A 25990-nucleotide genomic window follows, 5' to 3' on the forward strand; every position below is an offset into this window, starting at 1 on the left:
GATGTAGTGCACTGCTATTGTCCGACTATTTGAGATCATAGTTTCAGACCAGAGTCTCACGGTGGGGGGGTGCTTTCTCAGAATGGAGTCTCAAGTGCTCCAAAATGGAGTCCCTACTGTCAAGGTGCTACTTCACTCTGTCTTATTTTTACAGCTGTACCAGGAAGGTTTAAACCTGTAAGCTTAAGCTTAACTTTTTACACCCGCACATATACAATTTTAACTCTTCAGGTGCTGTGATGCGCATCTCCACATGGAGGCAGAGCAGCCTGGAGCCCGTGGGGGGCCGCGGGAGCAGAGCAGTGCGAGGAGAGGCTGGGTTTGCAGGCCAGAGCGGTGACTCATGTGTGTTCATATAGTTTAAATGTCTGCTCCCCCCTTTCCGGTGCTGTTTGCCATGTAGCAGGGCTTGGACGAGCCTTCATCAATCCAAGGGGTGAAGCCATATGCCGGCCAGCAGAAAGAGGACACGGTGTCTCAGGCTGCTTTCTTCTTTCCGGCTCACTAGGCTAATCCTTCGCCTTGCGGCGCCGGTACACTGGGTTCTAGTTCCGGTCGGGGCACCGGATTCTGTCCAGGTTGCCCCTCTTCCAGGCCAGCTCTCTGCTGTGGCCTGGGAAGGCAGTGGAGGATGGCCCAAGTGCTTGGGCCCTGCACCCCATGGGAGACCAGGAGAAGCACCTGGCTCCTGGCTTCGGATAAGTGCGGTGCGCCAGCTGCGGCGGCCATTGGAGGGTGAACCAACGGCAAAGGAAGACCTTTCTCTCTGTCTCTCTTTCTCACTGTCCACTCTGCCTGTCAAAAAACAAAAAAATTTTAAAAAAGGATTTATTTATTTATCTGAAAGGCAGAGATCCAGAGAGAGAGAGAGAGAAGGAGGAGAGGGAGAGAAGAGAGAGATCTTCCATCTGCTGGTTCATTCCCCTAATGGTTGCAACAGCTAGAGCTTGGTCAGACAGAAGCCAGAAGCCAGGAACTCCATTAGGGTCTCCCACATGAGTGGCAGGAGCCCAAGTACCTGCGCCTCCCCTGCTGTCTCCCAGGGTCTGCGTTAGGAAGCTGGAATGGGGAGCGGAGGCAGGACTGGAACCAGGCGCTCCAACATGAGCTGGAGGTGTGTCCCAAGCAGTGCCTGAACTACATTGCCAAATGGCCACCCCTCCACACCAGCTTCCTAAACAGGGGCGTCCAACTCCAGCAGCCCAGACTGGGGCCTCTGAAGTGCTGGAGACCCCGCTGCCCAGCGCTGTTGGAGGACTCACCCTGACCGTGGGCAGCACCAGTGGCCTTGACTGTGACCTCAGAATGAATGTACACAGGTGAGCAGGGCACACCCAGAGCACGGGAGCCGCCCGGGTTCTGCTCTGCACGTGGGCTGTGGGCATCCCTCGGGGTGGGTCGCTGTCTGTCAGATAGGTGGACAAAAGCCTGAGGGTCTCCAGTGTGCAGATCTGGAAACCGCAGCCCGAGGTCACCGGGGTGGTGACAGAGCCAGGGCTCTGACGTTTGCCATCACCCCCTGGCTACTCTGCAGGCCTCCAGTGGAGGGGCGCTCCGGCCCTCCCCTGGGATACGGCTCTGGGGCCTGGAGAAGGAGCCAGGAGCAGGGAGCAGGTGCGCAGCTAGGGATCCAGGACGCGGGGTGGGCTGACACAGGGGTGGGCAGACGCTGGAGAGACTGAGGACAGACAGAGCTGGGGAGGGCAGGGCAGGCTTTGCCCTGGAGGCCTGAGGAGGCCATGTGCGTTCGCACCAGGCACCTGGGCGGGAGTGTGGCTTCCCGAAACTGCTCCAAATGCGTGCGTGTCTGTGTGTCCCTGGCACGTCATTCTGTGCATGTCGAAGGGTGCGTGTGGCTGCTGTGGGCTTACACGCGTGCCCACGTGGTCTCTGCGGGAGACGTCTGCTCCCTGTGTGTGTCTGCAGAGTTCTCATCTAGACAGAGCCCCTGGGAAGTCAGCTCTCGCTTCTTTTAAAAAAAGATTTATTTTATTTAAATTTGAAAAGCAGAGTGACAAAGGGAGAGAGAGAGTGAGAGAGAGCTGCCATCTGCTGGTTCATTCTCCAAATGACAGCAACAGCCCATGCTGGGCCAGGCTGAAGCCAGGAGCCTGGAGCTCCATCCAGGTGTCCCACTGGGGTGGCAGGGACCCAAGGACTTGGGCCATCTGCTGCCCTCAAAGGCACATCAGCGGGAAGCTGGGATGGAAGTGAATTTGGGATGGCAGCGTCACAGGCGGTGGCATCACGTTAGCACCGAGCCACCCCGACAGCCTTCCCCTGCGCTAACCGGCCTCGTGGCCAGCGAGCGAGCTGTGGGTGGGAGATGACCACACACCCATCCAGCCCCACGCCGCCCATCGCAGCGCGCAGTCCATACTTCTCGCCTGCGATCTGCACCGACCTCACGAGCTGTGTGACCAGAATCGCACACAGAAGTGGGGCCGTGTGACCTCCAAGGCCGGGCCGTGAGAATCAGCAGCTTTCGCTCTCACCACCCTATTATTATTATTATTATTATTATCATCAAGCAGTCATCGGGAGCAGCCCTGTGGCTCCCTGGCCGAGCGCCCCAGCCGGGCTCTGAGTCGGCTCTGAGGCCAGCTCGGTGTCCTGGCCAACACCACGGCTGGCAGAACTGCGTCAACCCACAGATGTGTGTCCTCCAGCAGCTGTTGGGCGCTTCAGCTACATAGTGCGGGGATGGTTTGTGACGCAGGAGAGAGCAGCCAAGGAATGACTCACCTCAAAGGCGACTGTGTCACCCCACCCGGCACCCCCTGGGACTCTGCCGGCTTTAGTTCTAGAACCTCAGGGCAGGAGCAGGGAGCGCCAGTGGGGCTGCGGCCGCCTCCGTGCCCGGCCGGCCCGATCCCTGCTCTGTGGCAGAATCTGCCTGGCAGCGGCAGCGCAGCTTCTCCTCGGTGGCTTCCCCTGCCCCTGTGTCCCCCTGCCCCCCACACGGAGAACGCGGGAGAGCAGACCTGGCTCTCCCCTCCTCCCGGGGCCTGCTCTGGCCAATGAGAAGGGAGCTGCTGTGGCAGCCTGGGCGCCTCTGTCCTCTGAGGCTGAACAACCTGGGGGCCCAGAGCAGCCTAGCGCTGCCCCCTGGGGGCGGAGCAGAGTGGTCCCTGGGTTCCCACCCCAGTCCCCCATTTCTCAGGGCTTGGGTCTCACCACCTGCACCTGGTGCCCCCCTGCGCCATCCCCCACCCACCCCCCTGCTCTCAGCATGGGGCCGAGCAGGCAGTGAGCACCCAGCCCCCACAAGCCCTTGAGGGGATGGAGCGGCAGGGGAGCTTTCTATGGCCCCCTTTTCATTCCTCCTCCGGGACCTGGGACCCACTCGTCCGCCCCCTGGAAACCAGCAGAAGGGAAGCGGGGCGGGCCACCAGAGGCTGCCCAGGAACACAGAGCCTCCACCCAGCGGCACACGGGGTCACACAGGCCCCTGTGGCAATGTCAAGTCCGACCGTTCTGAACTTGTTGCTCCTGAGCCCTGGCCCTCCCCTGTGCTGCACTGTGGCAGGGGAAACTGAGGCAAGAGGGCTCAGCCACGGTACATGCTGAAGGGAGGCAGTGGGAGCTGAGCCGGAGCCCCCACCCCACTCCTCCACTCCTCCACGGGCCTCTGGGAATGTGTGAAGGGGCTCGGTCACGCGTGACCCATCCCCCCGCACCTGACACTCCCACTGCCAGGTGTCCCCGGCGCACCAGGCCTGGAAGATAAACAGCGGGGCCCTGCGGAGGGTCCTCGCCGAGACTCACACAGTGCAGGGAACGTGGGATCTTTTATTGACAGCAGCGGTGCACAGCGCGGAGGGGCCTCCTGGCCCCAGCCAGGGGGGCTTCCCCGCCCCTGCACAGCGCCTGGACGCTTTCTTGGGGAGGGGCAGGCGGGGAGCAAGGGTGCAGGGCCGGGGAGGGACTTGTCCTGGAAGCCGAGGGCACTCAGGCCCGGGATCCGTGTCCAGGCGGCTCTCCAGGGCTTGCTCGGGCTCCTTCCCAGGGGGGCGACGTCTCCAGCTCTGCCTCTCAGGCGCTCAACACCAGAATGTCCTTGGGGGGCGGAACAGAGAGGCTGGTGAGCAGGGCAGGGTGGCTCTGGCCAGACGCTCGTCTGCCTTTGGTGGGCCCGGGGCGCTCCAGGGCAGCAGTAGCCCTGAGATCTGGCAGGGTCGCGGGGACGGAGCTGCCACACCCCCATCTCCCCTCTCCCCCAGATAAGAAAAGCAGGCTGAGCCGCTCGCCACGGTCATCTTGCAGGACCCAGTTTTCTTAATACAGATTCTGCAGCCACAAAGCAGTAACAGAGCATAACCCCCGTATGTGAGTGGTGCTAACATAAATCAGTGAATGAGTAGATAAATGAGTGGGGCAGAAGGGGCAGCTTTTCCTTAAGGAATCCCCATCAAGTGTCTAGGAACTGCAGAGACAGCAAACCACCACTAGGCGGACACTGCTCTGGTCACTGCTGCGGGCAAGACCCAGCCAGGAAGCCACAGCCAGTGGGAGAGGTCCGGTGAGAAACTGGACACCGGCAGTCCCACGGGGCGTGGCGCGGCGACAGCACAGCAGGGGTGCACCTGCAGGACTAGGTCCCACGGACAGCAGGCTCCCTGGCAGGGCCCTCGGGGAAGGCCACCGCGTCACCTAAGGGGAGTTTTGACTGAACCCCAGCACGGCAACCCAACCATGAGAAAGCATCAGTCGAAGCCAAACTCAGGGCCTTCCCTCCAGGCAGGCCACAAGGAACGGGCCAGGGACTGTCCCAGGCCGGGGGAGACGAGGGCGCTGTGGGGAAGCCAGCGGCTCCGGGGCGCAGGTGAGATCCTGGCTGGGTGGCGCTGTTGATTTCCTGGTTTTGATCATTAGACTCAGTTATGTCAGACTCTAACACTGGGGGAAGCTGGGAAAAGAACACTCTAGAATCCTTTGTACTATTTTTGCAATCAGTTCGTAAGTCTACAATTATTTCGAAATAAAAGTCAGACTAACTGGCCAGGTTCCTGTAGCGATGATAAGCGCAGCTGACACCCACCTGACATTCTGTCATAGATACTGTGTTATCTCCTTTATGACTCTGAAATCGAACTCACAGACTGTGTAACCCACTCACGCAGTATAATTCCTGACTGCGAGAAGTGGGAGGGGTGTCATTTACGATAAAACAAGATGTGTTCTGACGCGAGAATACGCAAGCACGACTTTCCAGGAAGGAAATATTCACCCCCACGGGTTCCAAAGAGGCCCTAAGAAGAGGGGCTGCAGGGCGGCCGCGGTGGGGACCCCCGGTTTGAGCTGCCTCCCAGGTGCCAGGGCAGACACCACTGCTCACTCGCTCGTGGCCGTGGCCGTGGCTGTGGCCGTGGCCCACTCACACAGCTGCAAGCGTGTACCAGGGCTGGACTCAGGCCCAAACCCCTGACGACTGTGCACAGGCACTAGGCACGCCGAGTCGGTGGTGGAAGTCGTGGTGATGGTGGTGATGGACTCGTGTCCATCCTCTCACGTGTCCTAGCCCAGCCCTTGGTTTACGTGAACGGCGCCTGTGAGCAGGAGGATGCTGCTTCGTTGGATCTCAGCACAAACTCCACCAGGTGGGTAGTGCCGGTGCCCATTCCCGATGAGAACACTGAGCCCCGCCCACAGTCACCCGGCGGAAACTGGCAGGGGCGGGATTTGAACTCTGGCCTCACTCCGTACGCCAGTCCACTACTGACTCCCTGATCTGAGCTGGGTCTAAAGGGGAGATCCCAGGGAGACTGGCGTGAGAACCAGCAAACTATTCCTGGGGGCGACTTCCGGGCTGCTTACACACTGGGGGAGACCGCCTGTCCGCTTCCTCTTCCCTGCGGTTCCCAAACTTCAGAGGACAAGCAAGCAGAGTTCTTAGCGTGGGAACAGGGCCCCTGTGTTCGAACCTCAAAGCACCCGCCATGATTCTGCTGAATCACTTCGACAGTCTCTGGGGGGGCCCCCTCCCCCGGGGGCTGGGGGCACGGCCAGGGCCCACATTCTGCTGGTTCACAGCTCGCTCCTCAGCCCTCTGCACAGTGCGGGCCCATCATCCTTCCACCTCGGGCCAGCTGCTTACCACTCTGGGCCTCAGTTTTCCCCACCTGTAAGATGGGAGCAGTGACCGCTGTGGTGCGGACCCAGTGAGATTGTGGATGTGAGTTTCCTTCAAGGACTTGAAACGGCCTTGCTCCTTGCTCCTGAGCCCCATGCTTTAGAAGAAGAGGCCTCTGTTCCCCGCCCTTCCTCCCCTCCTCCTCCTCCTCCTCCTCCTCCTCTAGTTCTGGCCTGGGCTTGCAGTGGTCCACGGTGAGCAAAGAGCTCCATTTCCTCCTACCTCCAAGAGGTCGATGTTTGCATTGCTAAAGTCGATGTTGAGGATTTTGGGGAGAGGGACGCCGGAACCCAGCACAGCTGCAAAACAAAGCCAGGGGCGTCAGCCTCGTGGAAGGTGCCGGCTTTCAGTTCCTTCCCGGACGACGCAGGCCTCACTCCGGCCCTCCCCTGCAAGGCTCCCGCACCCCAGGCCCAGTAGCCCCAGGCAATCGCCGCGCCCCAGCCACCCGAACTCCAGGACAGGAATCACACACTCTGCTTCCCTCTGCGGCTCCACAGCACCGTGAGTTCCTGGTGGGCATGGGTCTCGGCCCCAGAGGCACAGAGCCCTTAGCTGGGCCCAGAGCAGAGGGAGGGAGGCCCAGCCAATGACCACGGGGGACGGGCTGCCTGGACAGAGGCAGGCAAGGAGGTAAAGGAGGGCGGGTGGGGTCCTTGGCCTTCCAGGGAGCTGAGGACGCCGTGGGCTACTCTACGGGGGCAGATCGTGCTTGGCCAGGGCATCCTTCCCCCGGGGTGCTCCGTGGGATTAATGCTTTAAGGGACCCACTTTGGCCATCACAGGCTGGGCCAATCTCTCCCCAACATGAGAACTTGTACTTCAGGGAGATGGAAGGACTCACCCTGAGCTCACACCACCTCTGGGGGGTGGAGCCAGGTGGACAGGCCCCACCTCCTGCCTCCCCGCCCGTGCTGTCTCCCATGGAGCCACAGTTCCCCCCATGCCTTGCCCACGGCACCCCTGATACCACAGAGAGAGTTGCCAGGCTGGGCCTGTGCTGTGGAGGACGTGCGGCAGCGTGGCGGCCAGGCCAGGGTCGGGTCTAGGGGCTGCGGCCTGGGGGCTCTGTTCCCACCGCACTTCTCGCAGCAACAGCGTGCCCAGGGCGGCCCGTCACCAGCACACGCCGTTCTCGACAAGTCGGGAAACCTCTGTCTGTACTTTGTCAAAAACGGAGGAAGAGGTTCGGGAGGACGCGTCCCGAGGTGCTGAGGTAAGCCCACCTGTGTTCTGTGCTTTCTGAACGCCCACACAGGCTTCTCACAGACAGGGCAGGAAAACCGGCACCAGCCCGACAAGGGAGGAGCAAGGAAGGGGCGTCACCCCTGAGGCACCCCATAAACAGACACAGTCATCATCTGGCAACTAACAATAAATTTTGGGGGCCGGCGCTGTGATGCAGAAAGTTAAAGCCCTGGCCTGCGGTGCCAGCATCCCATACGGGCACCGGTTCAAGTCCTGGCTGCTCCACTTCCTGTTCAGCTCTCTGCTGTGGCCTGGGAAAGCAGTGGAGGATGGCCCAAGTGCTTGGGCCCCTGCATCCATCTGGGAGACCAGGATGAAGTGCCTGGCTCCTGGCTTCAGCCTGGCCCAGCCTCAGCCATTGCAGCCTTTTGGGGAGTGAATCAGCGGATGGAAGATCTCTCTTCCCTCCCCCAACTCTGCCTGCCAAATAAATAAATCTTGAAAAAATAAATAAATTTTAGGGGTGGGTGTTTGGTACACTGGCTAAGATGCTGCTTGAAACGCCAGCATCCTATATCACAGGGTCCGGGTTCGAGTCCCGGCTCTGCTCCCCCTTCCAGCTCCCTGCTGATGCACCCTGGGAGGCAGCAGGTGATGGCTCAAGTACTTGGGTCAAGACCCGGATGGAGTTTCCAGATCCTGGCTCTGGCCCAGCCCCACCCTGGCTATTGCAGGCATTTGGGGGATGAATCAGCGGATGGGTGCTCTGTTTCTGTTTTGCAAATAAATAAATAAAAACTTTAAAAATAAGCAATGGTTTAGGGACTGAAGAACACTGGATCTTAGACTTCAGTCAACAAGCTGCGCAAGTTCTCAGAAACACCATCCGGCGCAGGCCGCAGCCCCTCGCTCACCGTTCATGGCGGGCAGGAAGGCCAGGTCGAAGATCTTCCCCACCAGCACCTCCAGGAGGCCTACCTGCAGGGCGAGAGGAGCGCTGAACCCAGGCCACACTGCACCCAGCCCCCGAGGGCGCCCTGGCTCCCGCAGCCGCTCCCGGACGCTCTGAGCGTCCCCATGGAGCCCCTGCTCCCCTGCCTGCCCAGAGCGGGGTGAGCCCTGGCCCCAGGCCCCGCGGAGCAGGCGCTGAGGGAGGCCTTGTTCCCCGCCCGGGGCACACAGAGCACGGGGCAAGGGCAGTGGCCCTGAAGGCTTCGGGCTCGGGCAGCCGACCGTCGCGCTCCCAGCTCGCTCAGCTGTGCAGGAGTGCAGGGTGGGGGGCGGGGGGGGGGGCAGGTCACGTAAACTGCCTGGCCACAGCGGTCTCTCGTGTCTGGGGCCGTGCGTCCGTGGGTGCTGTCAGTGGTGTACGGGGAACACTCAAAACCATGACTATGTGTGCACGGAACAGCTACATGGCCTTCTCGTCTTCAGTCCCTAAAAACACAGCGTGCCAGCTGTTGGCACAGCACTCACACCGTGCTGCCCACACAAGGAACCCAGAGACTGTTTAAACACACGAGAGGGGCGGGCCTTGCAGCAGCGGCTAAGACGCGGCCTGCTACACCTGCGCCCCGTCCAGCAGGGCCTGGGTTGGGGTCTCAGCTCCATTTCTGATTCCAGCTTCCTGCCAATGCCCACCCTGGGGGCACAGGGGCAGCTGATGGCTCAAGCTCTCGGGCCCCTGCCCCCATCACGGGAGACCTGGGTTGAATTTCAGGCTCCTGGGCTGGGCTGACCCAGCCCCTGTCATCCGGGGGAGTGAACCAGCAGAGGGAGCTCTCTGCCTTTCAAGTTAATTAACTGAAAAAGAAGAAAGGACACGAGAGGACTTGCCGAGGGTTCTGTGCACAGACCACGTTCCACGGGAGGGGGTGGGGCATCACGGACCGGGCACCCGCAGGCTCCCACGGCCAGCCCCTCTGCCCGGGTCACCCCCCACCCAGAACCTCCCCAAGCCTCGGTTTCCATGTGTGAAGCCGAGAGCGGGTACAGCAGACGCGAGGCCCCTGCTGCCCGTGCCTCTCCCTGGCGCTGCCTCTCAATAGCACCGGGACCCGGGCAAGTCGCTTCCCCTCCCGGAGTGTGGCCTCCCTATTTGGAAATCGGATTGACAACAGCACACAAATCCTAAGAGCGCTGTGAGGCCGGAGTGAGCAAAGCTCACGAAAGAGGGGGAGGCGGCTTCGGGGCCCCACGCGGTGTCTGTAACACACATCCATGCGCACATCCATGGCGCATGAATACGCATCAGGTGTGCACAGGTGAACCCTGTGCTCCCCTTGGAGTCCAGAGACTTCCGTTCTAGTCCCGACTCCGCCCACGCCAGCTGTGACGCCTGGGCCAGGTCCTCCCTGGCGATGCCCACGTCACAGGCTGCGGTATTCAGGGTTCGCAGAGACAAGCACCCTAGCGACTAGGTTTGCGGCCTTGATGTGTGCACAACACTCACCCAGGCTCGGCCGGAAAGCAGCAGCTGGGGGGCTCTGGAGCCTTAGGTGGGGTGGAGGTGGGGTGCAAGAAGGAGCCAGGCGAGGACCCGGCACCAAGCCCAGGCTGGTGGGCGCCCCAGGGCACGGGGCTCGGAAGGGGGCCTGGGAATAGATCCATGCCTGCTTGCTTTACAGGTGGGAATCCGGGCTCGCAGTGGGTGGCTGTGGCTCCAGGTCACCCCATAACTCCAGCCTCATGACTCCAGGAGCAACGGGGTCCCCAAGGCTGCCCCCAGACCTCCTCACCCCGAAGTGGAGAGACCTGGGCCTGGCAGGTGGCCCCCACTGGGGGCAGCCGTCCCCACGGGACCGTGCCATCTGCACAGCAGGAGCTGTGAGTGTGCTCTGGCCACTGTGGCCTCAGTTTCTCCATCTGTAAAAGGGGGCTGACAGGGCTGGTGCCAAGCCTCTGGAACCCACATCAGTCTTGCGGGCCCCGGCAGCCTCCCGGGGATGCCCTTCCCGGGGCCTGGGCCGAGCACTTACGTCAAAGTTGCCCACATTGGAGGTTCTCAGGTTGAGCTCTGTCCTGCAGAGAGAGGACACAGCCTGTGAGAAGCAGTGATTGGTTCATGGCCAGGAACTCCTTCCCCAGCCTCCTCAGGGAGACTCCTGGCTGGCCCCGGGGCGGGCAGGGAGGGGCAGTGGTTACCAAGGACAAGGCTGGTTCCCAGCCACTGAGCACCGGCCTTGCTAAGGGCCTCCTACACATAAGGGCTCAAACTGCGGCTCTGCCACCGCGGGCTGCCTGCCCTTGGCCTACACAGCTCAGTTCTCCGTGCCTCGGCCTCCTTGTTGCAGAGTGGGCGCTGCTCGGGCTGGACGGAGGGCCTGTTATAGAGCACCTAACAGCTGCCATCGCTTTGTTCAATTCCTGGAGCAATGCCGCGGCGGGGGGGTTGGGGGGGCACTGAGGCCCAGGCACAACTTGTCCCAGTCCCAGAGCGAGGGCAGGACGCCAGGACCCAGGCCCTGCAGCTGTGCCCTTGGCCACCAACGTGCTGTTCTGAGAGAGGCCTGAGGCCCAGGTCTGAGTCATGGCCTCCGTCTCGTGGCACCTGCGTCTCACCTACAACTGCCAGTCCGGCTGGAGAGGGGCCGGGCCAGAGTTCCCCAGGGGTCTTTCCTAAGAGCTGCTCAGTGTGTGTGGGGGGGGGGCAGAAACGGGGACCGTGTGGGAGGGGGCTCTCCACATAAGGCTCCGCCCTCCCGGCCTCCACGCCCACCCCTGCCCCGGCCACTCTACAGCTCCAGGCTTTATCCCTTTGCTTCCCTGCCTGGAACTGCCAGCTCTGCCGGCCAGCGGGCTGTCTCCTCCCCTGCTTCGGGGTGAACGTCCCTTCCCTAGGCACTCCTGGGGCTCCATCAGAGAGCCACTCAGCGCCGGGCTGAACCAGTGCCTCTGGTAAGAGGCCCTGCGGTAGGGGTTTCGGTGCAATGATGAAGCTGCCACGCGGGAAGCCACGTGTCGGAGTGCCTGGGATCGAGCCCCGCCTGCACTTCCCATCCGGCTCCCTGCTGTGGCCGGGGAGGCAGCGGAAGACGGCCCAGGTGCGTGGCCCCTGCACCCTTGTGGGAGACCCAGATGGAGTTCCTGGCTCCTGGCTTCGGCCTGGCCCAGCCCTAGCATTTGGGGAGTGAACCAGTAGACGGAAGATCTCGCTATGTCCCTCGCTCCCTCTCTGCCATTCAAAACCAATCCTTAAAAAAAGGAAAAGAAAACTTAGAACGACACGAGCGCACAGTGGGAATTTTGCACCCAGTCTCCTTCATCCTGACAGGAGGACACCAGACGCACTTCCAGGAGCTGAGGTCAGAACGAGGTGAGGGCACAGCTCGGGTTCAGCTCAGCGCCCGGCACAAAGGCTTCCAGCAGTGTCCCTAGTTCTGGGTCCCACGTGCTGGAGACCAGCATCACACAGCTGTCACCAGTGTCACACAGCCTTCACCAGTGCCACACAGCCCTCACCAGTGTCACACAGCTGTCACCAGCATCACACAGCCCTCACCAGCGTCACACAGCCCTCACCAGCATCACACAGCCCTCCCCAGTGTCACACAGCCCTCACCAGTGTCACACAGCCCTCATCACTGATACACAGCTGTCACCAGTGTCACACAGCCCTCACCAGCATCACACGGCTGTCACCAGTGTCACACAGCCCTCACCAGTGTCACACAGCTCTCACCAGTGTCACACAGCTGTCACCAGTGTCAAACAGCTGTCACCAGCGTCACACAGCCATTACCAGTGTCACACAGCCCTCGTCAGTGTCACTGAGCCCCTCATCACTGTCACACAGCTGTCACCAGTGTCACACAGCCCTCGTCAGTGTCACTGAGCCCCTCACCAGTGTCACACAGCTGTCATCACTGTCACACAGCTGTCACCAGTGTCACACAGCCCTCAACAGTGTCACTGAGCCCCTCATCACTGTCACACAGCTGTCACCAGTGTCACAGTTGTCACCAGCATCACATCAAGACTGGAGCCCACAGTGCCTGGCTCTGTAGATGGCGCAGTTGCCACTGAACACAGACGTCGCACAACCTGGGTCAGCTCAGGGTCCTCTCTTGTGCTGTGCTCCCTGGCAGCCTGGAAACCCCCTCTGTGCTCCCTGGGCAGCCTGGGTGCCACTTCTGAACCTCAGTCTCCTCCTTGCAAAGCGGGAACAAGGGGTCTGCACTGTGGCACAGCCATTTAAACTGCTGCTTGTGTCGCCGCCATCCTTTATGGGCACTGGTTCGAGTCCCGGCTGCTCCACATCCGATCCAGCTCCCTGCTAATGGCCTGGGAAAGCATCGGAGAATGGCCCAAGTGCTTGGGCCCCTGCACCCACGTGGGAGACCCTGATGGAGTTCTGGGTTCCTGGCTTCAGCCTGGTCCAGCCCCTGCTGTTGCAGCCATTTGCATGAACCAGTGGATGGAAGATCAATCTCTCTTTCTCCCTCTCTCTGTCACTCTGCCTTTCAAATAAATAAAATAAAATAAAAATTTAAAGGGAGAATAACAGTGCTGACTTCCCAGGCCCATCGGGAGGCCGGAGCTGGGGAAGCCATGTGCAGGGCAGGTGGGGCCCAGCCTGGTGCTGCCCCATCACTGGCATCGTTATTATTACTGTTGCCGTCGTTGTTGTTGGCAACAGGTCCAACAGACCACGTTAGGGCCGTGGCTTCCCCCACCCTGCCCGTGGGCTCGGCAGGCATGGGCGTTGTTCACCTCTGCAGGCTCCTGGATCCCCCCGGGCCTGACAGCCACCTGGGCGCCGCGTCCCCCAGGGCCCCCTGGGAGCCCCGGCCGCAACCCCTTACTTGTCCAGCTTGGTGTCGATCATGAGCTTATCGCCTTCCACGGAAAACGAGGCCAGGAGGTCGGTGTTCTGGGGGGAGGCAAGGAGGAGGAAAGGTCACTCGGACCCCGGGGGGCCGCTGCACGCCTGGCCGAGCCGCCTCCAGCCCCGAGGTCGCCGAGGCCTTGGGCCGCCTCCTGCCCAAGCCCCAGCCTCTGGGCAACACGCACGGTGCACGGGGCCCCTCTGCGGGGAAGGGGTTAGGAAGAAGACATGATCTGCACGTCAGTCACGCTCACCACGTCGATGAGGCAGATGGTGGTCTCCACGTCGTTGGGCTGGGACACCACGACCTCGGAAGTGGCAAACACCTGCACCAGCGCCTTGTCTTTCTGCAGCGTCACCGACGGCGGGTTGGGCACCTGGATCTTGATGGTGAGTGGGCGGGGCTCGGGGTACTGCTGGAACACCTGTGGGCGGGCACCAGGCCAGGTGGGCGGGGTCCTTGGTGGCAGTGGGTGCCCAGGGGGTCATCGATCACCCTCTAAATGCAGAGCCCCGGGGCCGCGTCCTGCCCAGTGCAGGTGAAGCCAGTGGCCCTGGGGAGGACGGACCCCTCCCCCGCCTCTGACACGGGGTCACCACTGTGCAGATACAGTCACAGCCTGGAGCGCCGAGCCCTGTGCGGGAAACGCTCACGACCTGGGAGCGGGAAGGGAGGTGGGGGGGGGGGGCGCTCAGTCACCACAGCTGCTGCAGGCCGCGAGCCCAGGCGCTTGGACACCCCTCCCAGAGCTTCCCAGAGCGGGAAAGTCCCCACCTTGGGGTGTCCACAGTTTCGCTCTAGAGCGAGGCTCGGGCCATGCCACCTGCCCAGGACTTCTGGGTCCCCAGCTGCCTGCAGGCGGCTTCCCCCCCAAGCTGATCTGCTGACCAAAGGACCAGCCTGCCACACGACAAAATAACTGATTCACCCCCAAAAGAGCAGGGAGGGAGCACTCTTGTTAAGCGAGCACTGGCACCAGGTTGCAGGGGCAGGCGCCAGGGCCTCCGTCCCCGTCCTTGCCGCCGTCCCACGTGCAGCTCTTGGTCATTGGCAAGGTCAGCCGTCGGCTCACGTGCTGATCGCAGCCTCCGGCAAACTGGCTCCCGGCGCCTCGACTCCCCGGCTTCTCAGAGCGTCTCTGCAGAGCAGCCTGCATAGCCACAGCTCCCTCGCGGGGATGCCGGCGTCCCCAAGCAGCAGGGCCCCGAGCGTTCTCCTGGCTCCCGCCAAGCCTGTCCCCCCAGGGACTGCAGCCCAGCCGGGGGCTCCAGGACACAGCCCTGGGCATCGGCTCGACCTGCAGCCACCTCACGGCCTGAGGCTCCCTACCCCTTGGGCCCAGCCCTGCCCCGGCCGCATCAGGTGCCTCTCCGCCTCTACCTTCTCCCTTGTGGCCCCAAGTATGGGAGCCGATTGGGACCAAATGAAAGAGTGCGTTCTAAGCATAAGTCATGGGCTGGACAGCGCAGTGCAGTGCGCAAGCGCAAGGGTCCAGCCCCCCCCCACCAAAATGTCCCGGTTGGAGGGGGTCCCTGGGACAAGGTGGAGCCCCCAGCGTGTCTTAAGTCGGATTTTCGCGCCGCTGCAGTTCTGCCTTCAGCCACAAGACGGCGATCGCGACTGCCTGTTGAGCTTGGTCTCCGCCCCCCCAGATGCAGGCTTAGAACCTCGCCCTTGAATTCCACTCAGGACCAGACAGGGCAGGTGGGAAAAAGATGGAAAGCGTCCACGCAGCTGGGATCCCGGCCTCCCTGCGCTCCTGCGAGGTGAGTACCACCGACTGAGCCCTGGCTACCAGGTGCAGGCTCACGGGCTTCGCACAGGAGCTGGGCATCCCACAAGCCTTTGCTCCAACTGTGGATGGCCTCCCATGCGACGAGAGTGTGCTTGCGCCAGTTAGAAGGATTGGTTAACAGTAATAGTTAACGCTTGCCAAGTGCCTGCCCTGTGCCCGGGTTCCAGATGCCAGGTCCACAGCCACCCCGGCCGTGGGGGTGGCCAACGTTGTTAAGCCCATTTTCCAGCTGAGAACACTGAGGCTCAGAAAGATGCTGTCATTGGCCCAAGATGACGGGACTGGGATGTGCTGGTTGTGTCTCCCTGTCCCACAGAGCCGGCTGGTTCCCTCTGAGCGCCCAGGCACCCCGTCTGCCTGGCCCTGTGTCGGCGCCTCCCAGAACTATCTGAACCTGCATCCTGTTTGGACAGATGAGGAAGCTACAGCTCAGAGACGTTAAGGCTCCAGCCCAAAGTCACACAGCAAAGGAGCAGCCAGGCCAGGACCAGACCTGCACAGGCTGAGACCGGCTCCAAGCCTTGGTCACTGCCGCCCCACCCAGTGCTGGGCGTCTTCCCTTCTGCCTGCGGACCGGAGCCCCCCGCCTCACCTACCTTGGGAATCAGGGCCCCGAGCGTGGCTGTGGTAAGTGGAGGAAGCTCTTCAAACTGCAGGACAAACAGAAGGGTCACATGAGGCCCTGCGGGGACAGCAAGGAGCTGCTGGCGCAGTGGTCAACTCCCACCGCCAGAGGGCGCCTCTCCCTCCGAGACACTCTCCATCCCCCCACCCCACCCCAGGCGGCCACGCCCTCACATGGGGCAGCCGCTGACCGTGTACAGGACAGGAGGTTGTACCGGAATCGCTCTTCTCTAAAAACCCGCTGCTGGTTAAAACCGGGGTGCAACGCCGTGTCTGCGCACCCCTCTGGGGCCCAGGACGCCCTGCCCCTGCTGCTCTCTGTCTGGCTCGGCTGTCTTCAGGGTGGCTCGCTGGGCAGAGCTCCAGGCCGAGGGGCGGGAAGCCCGCGCCAGGGGCAGAGAGGGCTCGGAAGGAAGAGCGATGCAGCAAAAATGAGACCCGCCCCGCCCGCGGAGTGCAGCTCGGAGCGGAGGGCTCCAGCCACAGGTTCTGCTCTCTGCTGTCAGCGAGAGGCTAACCGTGCACTGGCCCCAGCGGTCACTTTCCTCTCGCTGGAATCAAAGATCGTGGTGGATCTTTGGAGAACGCTCTTGTTCTTAGAAGATGAACCATGGCGTTTGTGGAGCCAAATGTCGTAGTGCAGCTAAAAGCTCCAATCGCTCACTAACAGGGTGGACAGAAAGATGGGAGACAGAAAGACAGGCAGGTCCTGGATGACGGGATGGGTGGGTGAGTGATGGCGATGGACTGGAGGATGATGGGGCGGGTGGGTGGGTGGGTGGATGGGTGGGTAGGCGGCCAGGTGGATTGGGTGAGTGGCGGTGGGTAGGTGGCTAGGTGGATGAGTGGGTAGGTAGATGGGTGGATGGGTGGGTGGGTGGATGGATGGTGGATGTGTGGGTGGGTAGATGCATGGGTGGATGGAGGGACAGATGGGTGGGTGGGTGGATGGATGGTGGATGTGTGGGTGGGTAGATAGTTGGAGGGGAGGGAGGGTGGATGGGTGGGTGGAGTGGCTAGGTGGCCAGGTAGGTGGCCAGGAGGGCAGATGGGTGCCTGTGAGGCCAATGTGGCAGAATACTACCTGGTGGGCTCGGTGAGGGTCACTCGTATTTTCTAACTTTTCTGAAGGCTTGAATTTTTTAGGAAGCTGTGTGGCCAGGAGTCGGCCCCACCTTTCTGTTCCTTGGGCATCGGTGGCACCGCGAGAACAGGTTCTCGGCGCTCACGCGGAAGTGCACAGGGACACACGTGTGTGAATGCGGCCCCTTCCAGAAAGGACTGGAATGAACAAACTCGACTGGAGCGGGGAGCCACGGCCTCGCCTCGCCGCGCTTGGGTGTTGCGCCGAGCCTCGGGCACCCGGCCGAGCGCGCACACCAGGAAGCCGCGGTGTGGGGCGGCACGCACCATGCCGCTGGTGATGTCGATGTCCAGCGCCCGCTCTTTCTGCAGCAGCGTCAGCACCGAGCCCAGGAAGTTGGCGGAAATGGCCAGCTGGGAGTTGGTGTTGTCGCCCATCGGGGGCAGCTCCGGCATCCTGGGCCTGGGCGATGTGGCCGGCCGCCCCAGCGGGTAGTCAATGAGCTCTCCTCCCGCCTCCCCGACCAGGGTCTGCGGAGCAGAGGGGGCCCTCAGTGCGGGGAGGACGGGCGGACGGAGCCTGGAGGCTGGCTGGGCTCGGAACCTGCCTCCAGGCAGCCCTCCTTGATTCAACCCCCGGGCCAGTTAGGGCCCCAAGCCGCCTTCCATTTGTGCTGGGTTGGGACCTCGTACAGTCCCTGCTGTATGGTCACCACACACACAGTGACATGGATCCCCCTCTCCCAAGCCCCCCACCATGTGGCTTCCCCACGGGCTCTTCCCTCTATCGCACTTTTCCCCTGTTACATCCCACTCATCTGCTAGGTCTCTGGTCAGGTGTCACCTCCTCCAGGCAGCCCTCCTTCACTTCCCTGAGGCTCTATCACAGCACTGGATTGATAACTGCATCTTCGTTTGAGAGCGTGAGCCTCTACAGCCCATACGCTGCAATGGGTTGGCATTCCCACTGGGCAGGGAGGCCCAGGGCCCGGCACAGCAGTGACCCCCCCCCAGGTGTCTCTGGCCCAGATCTGTGTCTAGGAATGCGTCAGCTGTGCCCGTGTGCACAGGTGGGGAGCACGGGTGTGCACCTGCACGTCTGCGTGGGGTGTGGCAGGTGGGGGCCGCTGGGGAGGGGGTGGGAGCCTCGTGCGTGTGGGGGCCGGGCACTGGCGCCCAAGCCCCGACTGTGGCCCCTCTTCCCACCTTGGCCTCCAGCGGCCTCACACTGGGGCAGCTTGAAATCAGCCGCGGTGGGTGTGGCGTGCCGTGGCGGTCAGCAGAGCTGCGAATTGGGACTTTTTTTTTTTTTTACAGCGGTCTCCGTGAGGCGCTGGGGAAGTACTCCCCGGTGCTCCAGCAACTGGCAGGGGGGCCGCCGGGGTTCACATCCCAGGTCCATGCCCGTTAGCTGCATGGCCTTGGGCAGGTGGTCTGACCTCTGCTGCGAGCTCAGACTGAGTAGAACTGGGTATGCAGCGGGCCGGGGTCGGCTCTGGCTGCAGAAGGGGTCCGGGTGATCAGGGAAGGCTGCCATCAAAGGCTGCCTCCCAGGCACTCGCCAGGGGGCTGGGACCCTGGCTCCGCCCTGCCTGTGTGGGGGGACCGCTGCCCCAGCCCCGCCCCGCCCCGGCCCCTCCCCGGCCTCGCACTCACATTGAGGTCCAGCTCCAGGAACTCGCCCGTCACGAGCGGGAGGCTGGAGAAGGTGTACTGCACACTTCCCAGGATGCCCAGAGGCACGAGAGCTGTGGGCAAAGGCGGGGGTCACGGGGAGGCCCCGCAGCCCACCCCGGGGGCCGTGGCTGGGGTGGGGTGTGGCCAAGGCGCCAGCTGCAGACCCGGGCAGCCTCTCCCTTGCTGCGTGGCCTCAGGAGGTCCCGGCACCGCTCTCTGCACCTCGGGTATCTCCCCCATAAAGGGGTTCCAGGAGCCTCTCGGGGAAGGGGGACTGGGATCCTGGAGGCGTCTAAGCCTTGCAGACAGAAGCGTGGTGCACCAGGGAAACCAGTTTGGTGCTCCAAACTGGCGCTATGGGTAGCCCCACCTCCTGGGAGAGGCTCGCCCTTCCTCGCTTCCCTGACTTGGGACAGCCATGTTCAAGCTGCCTGGTGTCCCAGAGCAGTGGGCGCACCGTGAGAGAGGGCTGCCTTGCACAGTTGTAGAGGCCGCGCACTGCCCAACTCAAGGTGCTGCCATCCATTGTAGTCTACGTGGAAGGAGGTCCCTGGAGAGGGGCAGTGCACCAGCTGTACAGCCACCCAGGGCCGGCTGCCTTCAGGATGTTCACTCAGGGCTCCAGGGCCTGGTTCTGAGGACCTGCGCAGTATCTACTCGCCCTCTGGTCCCTCTGTGGGCTGCAGGCAAGCCCCTGGCTCTAGCCGGGAAGCAGCCAGGGAGGGGCTGTCCAGGTCCACACAGAGCCCTGCCGGGAAGCCCCTCCCTCCAGGGGGCAGAGGAGAGGCCAGGCAGCCGGCTGCCGTCCCCACGCGCTGGGCCCTCCTCCCACAGGCGGCTGTGCCGGGCTGGCCCAGGGCAGGCGTCAGTAGATGGTGGCGAAGGACTCACAATCCACGAGACCCAGCTGGTCATTCACGAGACCCAGCACCACGTCCACAACGGGGCAGAGCTGCAGGGGGAAACATCAGGGAGCCGCGGTGACGCTGGCCCTGCGCCAGGCACTGTCCTCCCCACGGCCCCGTGGGCAGGGCTCTGTCCTTACTCCCATACCACAGATGGGAAAACCAAGGCCCAGGCAGCTGGCGTGACTTGTCACCCAGCAGGGAGTTGATCCCAGAACTGGGCCCTTCTCCAGCTCCCCAGCTTGTCCCTAACTGGTCCGTCCCTCCGTGTTCCTGGGGAGCCTGCCCAGACGGCCAGGAACACGCCCAGCCCCTGGCTCCCCCCGTCCTGGGAAGGCCGCCGTGCGCCCTAGGGATGGAGGCTGGGCCGCGGCCCGGGCCTGGGGGAGGCTCGTGCTCCCGGCTCCCCAGGCCGATCCTTACCAGGTCGGGGAGGACGTTGGCCAGGACTCGGTTCACCAAGTTGTCCACGAGGTTCGGGAGAAGCCTGCAGAGAGGGGAGCAGGCTCCGGTCCCTGGTTTGGGCTCTGAGTGCCCAGAGGGACAGAGCCCGCTCCCCTGTGTCTGGGGCCAGGACACCCAGGGAAATCGGTTTGCTGAGCTCTTCCGCGGGTCTGGCTGTCCAGCTTCATAGCTGCAAAGCCAGTCCCTCCCGGCGCACTTGCCTCCGCTCTGTGCCTTCCCCTAGCGAGGCCGAGTGCATGGTTTTACCCACATGCAGCTGCCAACCCAGAACTTGGGAGGGCGAGGTAATGGTGCAGGTGGCTGGGTCCCGGCCACCCGTGTGGGAGAACAGGTGGAGTTCCCAGCCCCAGCCATGGTTGGCATTTGGGGAGTGAACCACCGACGGGAGCGCCCTGTCTGTCTACCTCTCTCTCTCCATCTGTCTGCCTTTCACATAAATGAAAACAAAAAAAAATTTTTTTTAAAAGATGGGGAGGTGTGATCCATTTTACAGATAGGGAAATCAAGGTCCAAGGGCGTGACCTAGACAGAGCAAGTTCTCAATGTACCGTCCCCCTCCCCCGCCCCCCAGGCAGCTGGTGACGGAGGGGAGTGGATGAGACCTGCAGAGCCACTGACAATCCAGAAGCTGGCCAGAACAGGAGGTGGGCAGTGTGGCCAGAGCCGCACCAAAGGCCCCTGGGGCTTTCACCCTCAGGCCCCCACTGGACGCCACCCAGGTCCCCTCCCACAGCGCAGTTGGGTAGAGCAAAGCAGTTTTGTGACCCAGACCTGCTCAGACCCCTCCCCCGAGGCTCAGGACACGGCCCCCCTTCAAGGCCCCCCGAGGTCTCCACGCGGTGGGGGGGGGGGTACGCACCCTCGCAGGAGCTTTACTTTGATGCCTCCCAGGAGGGTGTCACAGCGCTCGATGACGAGCCGCGGGTACCCCGTGCGGTCCATGGTCAGCCGGACCTTGGCGGTGATGTTCACCTCCACGGCGATGTCCAGGAAGCCGATGAGACTGCAGGCGACCCAAGGGCCAGGGAGCAGAGGGTCACCGGGCGGCCGAGGCCCTGGCTCGTGCTCGGGACCCCTCAGGTCATCTGTGCCCAGATCTCCTCCCCCTGACCCGCCCTGTGCCATCTGCAGGCTGGGGGAGCCCCAAAGGCCAGGAAGGGGTTCAGTGTGCACTCTGGTTGCCAAGGGGACCATCCCAGCCCCCCTGAGTTTATCAGAGGGGCCCTGAAGGTGGCTTTGTCGCTGAGTTGAGCACCTGCTATGTGGCAGGTGCCATCCAGGGAGGCGCCTTGCTTATGGCTATGGCCACAGTCATGTGACTCTGCCTCATGCCCGCGTTGGGACGAGACAGGAACCGACAGGGAGGCGCCGTGCCCACGCCCTCCTTGCCGAGTGGGGTGCACACCTCTTCCCGTTGATGGCCACGCGGGTGTACAGACTCAGGTAGACGCCGACGCCGGGCAGCAGCCGCACAGACACCCGTGGGAGGGTCAGCTCCACGATGCGTAGCCTGCACAGACCGGGCCGTGAGCAGCAGCCCCCCCCCCCCAGCCGCCTGTTCAGCCCGGAGCACCCGCCCCGCCCTCACGCCTTTCTCCTCTGAGGCCTGCGGCTCACAAACAGCACTTCAGAAAAATGCACAGAGGTTAAAGGCAAGCACGCCACGACCCAGCAGCCACAGCCTGGACCCGCCACCCACGTTCTGTCCGTGTCTTCGAGTCACTGTGCCACGTCAAACACCTCTTTTCCAGGCTTGTCCCTACGCCCCTCTGCGCGGGGCCCTCCCAGGCATCCTGCGGATTTCAGTTCCAGGCCCTCCTCCTCCGGGAAGCCTCCCCTGACCTGCCCTCCCTCGCTTCTCCATGAACTTCCTGCACAGCTGTCACTGAGCCACACCCATGAACCCCACCAGCCTGCAAGCTGCCCCAGACTGGGCTGTGTCTCTCCTTGGCTAACCATTGGCTCTGTCCCTGGTGCCGGCACGGTGTCCTTCACAGAGTGGGAGCTCTGGGTATTTGTTGAATTAAATAATGACCATGAAGAGGCGGGGCATTGTTGAATTAAAAAACACAGGGGCGGGCGCTGAGGCGCAGCAGATGGAGCGCCGCCTGCAAGACTGGCTTCCCATATCTGAGCACTGGTGCAAGTCCCGGCTGCTCCACTTCCAGTCCAGCTCCCTGCTAATGCGCCTGGGAAAGCAGGAGAGGATGGTTCAAGTCCTTGGGCCCCTGTACCCAGGTGGGAGACCTGGAAGAAGCTCCTGGCTCCTGGCTTCAGCCTGGCTCAGCCTCGGCCATTGCAGCCATCTGGGGAGTGAACCAGCGGATGGAAGACCTTTCTCTCTCTCTCTGTCTCTCTCCCTCAGTCACTCTGCCTTTCAAAAAAATAAATAAATTTTTTTTTAAAAAGCTATAGTATATCATCATTCGGCATACTCTTACACCTTTAGGCTTCTCCCACTTACCCTCTGCAACTGTGCATGCTACAGATGGGGAAACAGGTGAACAGGCCGAGTGGGGTCTGCCTGGGGGCGGGGCCGGGGCGGGTTGGTGGGCCCAGGGGAGAGCCTGGCCTCCTTACCCTGTGATGCCTTGCACGGTGCTGAGGATGCCGCCCTCTCCGAGCACGCCCAGAACGCCCCCTCCTCCGAGAAGTCCTCCGTCGCCCAGGAGACCGCCTCCGCCCAGCAGGCCACCCTGGCCCGACAGGATGCCGTCGGTCGCCAGCATGCCCCCGGTGCCCAGCAGGCCGCCGGGGCCCAGCGCGCCCGTGGCCACCCCAGCTGGGATCTCTCCGGGCTGCAGGTCTCGCCGCAGGTCCCGCCGGTGAAGCCGGTGCCCGGGGGCCGGAGCCTCCGCCGACCTGTAGCGCCCGGCGCCCGGGGGCCCGCCGTGCTCCCCCGGGGCCGCGCGGTAGTCGCCGCGTCGCAGGTCGCGGACGCTGCCGTCGGGCTCCAGGATCTCGCCGTAGCGGTACTTGCCGCCCAGCTGCGCGGCGTTGTCGCTGGCCTCCACGCGGCCGTACTTGTAGTTCCCGCCCAGCTGCTTGCCGTGGGCGTATGTGGGGGGCGGCTCCCGGAAGTGGAAGTCATTGTAGGGGACGCCGCCCACACCTCGGGGGAATTCCACGCGTCTGTAGTCGTCGGGACGGTGGCGACCTCCACCCAAAAGACCACCGCCCAACAGACCCCCACCGCCGCCACCCAGCAGACCCCCGCCACTGCTGCCACCACCGCCCAGGAGCCCCCCGCCGCTGCTGCCACCGCCGCCCAGGAGCCCCCCGCCGCTGCCGCCACCTAGGAGCCCCCCGCCGCTGCTGCCACCGCCGCCCAGGAGCCCCCCGCCGCTGCTGCCACCGCCGCCCAGGAGCCCCCCGCCGCTACTGCCACCTAAGAGCCCCCCGCCACTGCTGCCGCCGCCCAGGAGCCCCCCGCCACTGCTGCCGCCGCCCAGCAGGCCCCCACCCAACAGGTCACCCCCGCCCCCTCCACCGCCACCTCCAAGCAGACCCCCCAGGAGCCCGCCGCCCCCACTGCTTCCGCCTCCGCTTCCGCCGAGCAGGCCCCCCAGGAAAGGCCCGCCAGCGCCGGCACCGGCTTTACCCACGGGCACCTCGCGCAGGGCGGAGCGCAGGGCGTCGCTCTGCTGTAGGGCGCCCGAAATGGCTGTGGGGGGCAGGGGGCAAAGACGCGCCGTCAGTGGCTGAGCCCCTCCTCCGCCTCCACCTGCACCCTCTGAGCCCACGGTGAGCCTGGAGCTGGCTCGGCTCTCCCTGCGCTCGCCTAACCTGCTCGCTCAGCCCAAGGCCTGCACCTCCCTCCTCCTCCTCCCTTCCAGGGGCTGCGCCCTTCATAGCCGCCTGGGTCGTCTCAGCCGATCCCCGGGAAGGAGGCAAGGCCAGGGCCCTGGTCCCGCTGCGGGGAGGCCTGCGCACACATCTGCTTCTGATGGCCTTGGCTGGGAACTGGGGCGGGAGCAAGTCCGGGGGTGCCAGGAACCGTGGCAGCGCCCCCTGGAGGGCCTTCTCTGCAGCGGGCACTGTGCTGGTCTCCAGGGGGTCCTGTCATTTCATTCTAGTGCTTGCAGGTAGGGACCATAATTACACCCGCTTTCCAGATGGGGAAACTGAGGCCCAGAGAGGAGTAGCCGCCTGGCCGTTTGGTGTGGGGTCCGCCGGCAGGGGGAGGGTCCCTGGGCACTGATGGCCCCGCCCACCCCAGGCCACCCGACCCCCTTCAGGCCTGGACTCACCGTTGCTCAGCACGTCCTTGGTGACCCTGAGGACCGTGTTTGTTTTGACCGTGTCTTGGCAGACCCCACGCGCCACCACCATGGCCAGAGCAGCCACATAGCAGGCTGCCCACATGCTGGCCTCTGCCCTGCAGAGGGGACAGTCACTGCAGGGCAGGACCCCATGCCATCACCCCGGCCAGGAGAGAGTTGCATGTGGACCCCGAGACCCAGAGACAGGGGGACCAAAACTCCCTGTCTCACCCATTATCTGATGCCACAGTGCAGGCTCATTAGCCAACGTGACGCAGTGTGTGGACGTCTGATTCCGCCCCCAAGAGCTACAGACAGCCTCAGGGAGAGCAGTACCGGGGATTCCGACAGAAACAGCAAACGTAGCAGGCAGGCTCTACGGTGGTCTCTCCAGCATCTACTCACTGATTCACTCACCCACCCACCCACCTGTCCACTCATTCTCCCCCTTCCAGCCAGCCAGCCAGCACTATCATCCATCCTCCCATCCATCCATTCAACATTCTCCCATCCATCCAGCCAGCCAGTATCCATCCATCATCTACCCATCCTCCCATCCGTCCACCCACTGATCCTTCTATCTACCACCCATCCATCATCCATCATCCATCCATCTACTCATCTACTCATTCTCCCTCTCCTAGCCGTCAATCCACCCATCATCCATCAACCCTCATCCATCATCCTCCCATCCATCCAGCATCCACCCATCCGTCCACCCACTGACCCATCTATCTGCCACACATCCATCATCCATCCATCATCCATCCATCTACTCATCTACTCATTCTCCCTCTCCTAGCCATCAATCTACCCATCATCCATCATCCATCCTTCCCTCTACTCAACAGCACCTCCAGCCAGCCACCTCCACGTTCTCCCCATCTTTGCAGGGGTAGGTTCTGCACCACATGGTGGAGACGAAGGCTCCGGATCAGAGCTGTCTGGGTTCACCCTGAGGCACGAGACTGTACCTTTCTGAACCTGTTTGCTCTCTACGCGCGATATCTACTACAGCGCTGCTGTTTAGAGAGCGCTGTTTCAGGCCCCCAGGAGGCAGTGGGGACATAGGCGATTGGAAGGGTGACTCGGGCACTGTGGGACGAGCTGGATGCCAGCCTGCAGGAGACTGGGTCTTGCTGCCTCCGCGCCTCAGCCTACTTCTCTCGGGCCACCAGCCCAGGCCACCCACTCGCAAGACCCAGCACCAGCACAGGCACAGCCTTCCCTCCGGGCCCAGCTAAAACTGTTGGCTTCTGCCTCTTACGCCCCTCTTCTCTTTTCCCTGTCCCCAATTATCTCTCTCTCTCTTTTTTACTTTTTATTTTTTTGACAGGCAGAGTGGACAGTGAGAGAGAGAGACAGAGAGAAAGGTCTTCCTTTTCCGTTGGTTCACCCTCCAATGGCCGCCGTGGCCGGCGCACTGTGGCCGGTGCACCGCGCTGATCCGATGGCAGGAGCCAGGAGCCAGGTGCTTTTCCTGGTCTCCCATGGGGTGCAGGGCCCAAGCACCTGGGCCATCCTCCACTGCACTCCCTGGCCACAGCAGAGAGCTGGCCTGGAAGAGGGGCAACTGGGACAGAATCCGACGCCCTGACCGGGACTAGAACCTGGTGTGCCGGCACCACAAGGTGGAGGATTAGCCTAGTGAGCCATGGCGCCAGCTCTCCCACTTCTCTTGAAGTTCACAAAGACCCCAATTTCCTTCCCCACTCGCATCAGCTCCCAGGAGAGTATTGGAGGTGCTCATTTATACTAGAACATGAAGGGCTACCATGGACAGTCATTTTTGTCTGGCTTCCTCACCTCATGCCAGCACTACTGCCCAGAGAGCGCTGTTCACAGAGGAGTCAGCCCCTTGGGTTAAAACCACAGGTGCCAAAGGAGGGGTCTGTGGCCCCAGCAGGCCGCTGAGGCGCCTCAGGGAGGGAGCACAGCTCTCAGGTCCCTGTCCTCCCAGCACAGACAAGCGCAGGCCTGACAGTGCATGGCAGAAGTGCGAGGCAGGCCTTCGTCTTGCTCCCCAAGGG

At 62.7% G+C, this 25990-nt stretch overlaps 1 protein-coding gene across 1 annotated transcript; it reads right to left on the reverse strand.

Moving 5' to 3' along the window:
- Window positions 1-3772: 3772 nt before the first annotated feature.
- Window positions 3773-24063, reverse strand: BPIFB4 (BPI fold containing family B member 4). Its single transcript, XM_089309033.1, has 15 exons — window positions 23949-24063; window positions 22279-23494; window positions 21104-21208; window positions 20558-20701; window positions 19657-19720; window positions 19220-19280; window positions 18308-18399; window positions 16979-17182; window positions 15541-15594; window positions 13403-13573; window positions 13126-13193; window positions 10300-10342; window positions 8236-8299; window positions 6356-6432; window positions 3773-4059 (listed from the first exon to the last, which is right to left on the reverse strand). The coding sequence occupies exons 1-15, from the start codon at window positions 24061-24063 to the stop codon at window positions 4036-4038; spliced, it is 2502 nt and encodes an 833-aa protein (XP_089165159.1). The 3' UTR covers window positions 3773-4035.
- Between the last annotated feature and the right edge of the window lie 1927 nt (window positions 24064-25990).

The sequence above is a fragment of the Oryctolagus cuniculus genome, chromosome 11 (assembly GCF_051225735.1).
Source record: "Oryctolagus cuniculus isolate XC-2025 breed Fujian yellow rabbit chromosome 11, ASM5122573v1, whole genome shotgun sequence".
In the NCBI taxonomy this organism is placed as follows: Eukaryota; Metazoa; Chordata; class Mammalia; order Lagomorpha; family Leporidae; genus Oryctolagus; species Oryctolagus cuniculus.

Excerpts from the sequence above, each read along its gene's own strand:
- BPIFB4 (XM_089309033.1), bottom strand. The coding sequence starts at position 24,063 with ATGTGGGCAGCCTGCTATGTGGCTGCTCTGGCCATGGTGGTGGCGCGT. Across the intron at positions 21,209-22,278 it reads ACCGTGCAAGGCATCACAGG|GCTACGCATCGTGGAGCTGA; the intron begins GTAAGGAGGCCA and ends CGGTCTGTGCAG. Across the intron at positions 8,300-10,299 it reads CCAATGTGGGCAACTTTGAC|GTAGGCCTCCTGGAGGTGCT; the intron begins GTAAGTGCTCGG and ends CTCGCCCTGCAG.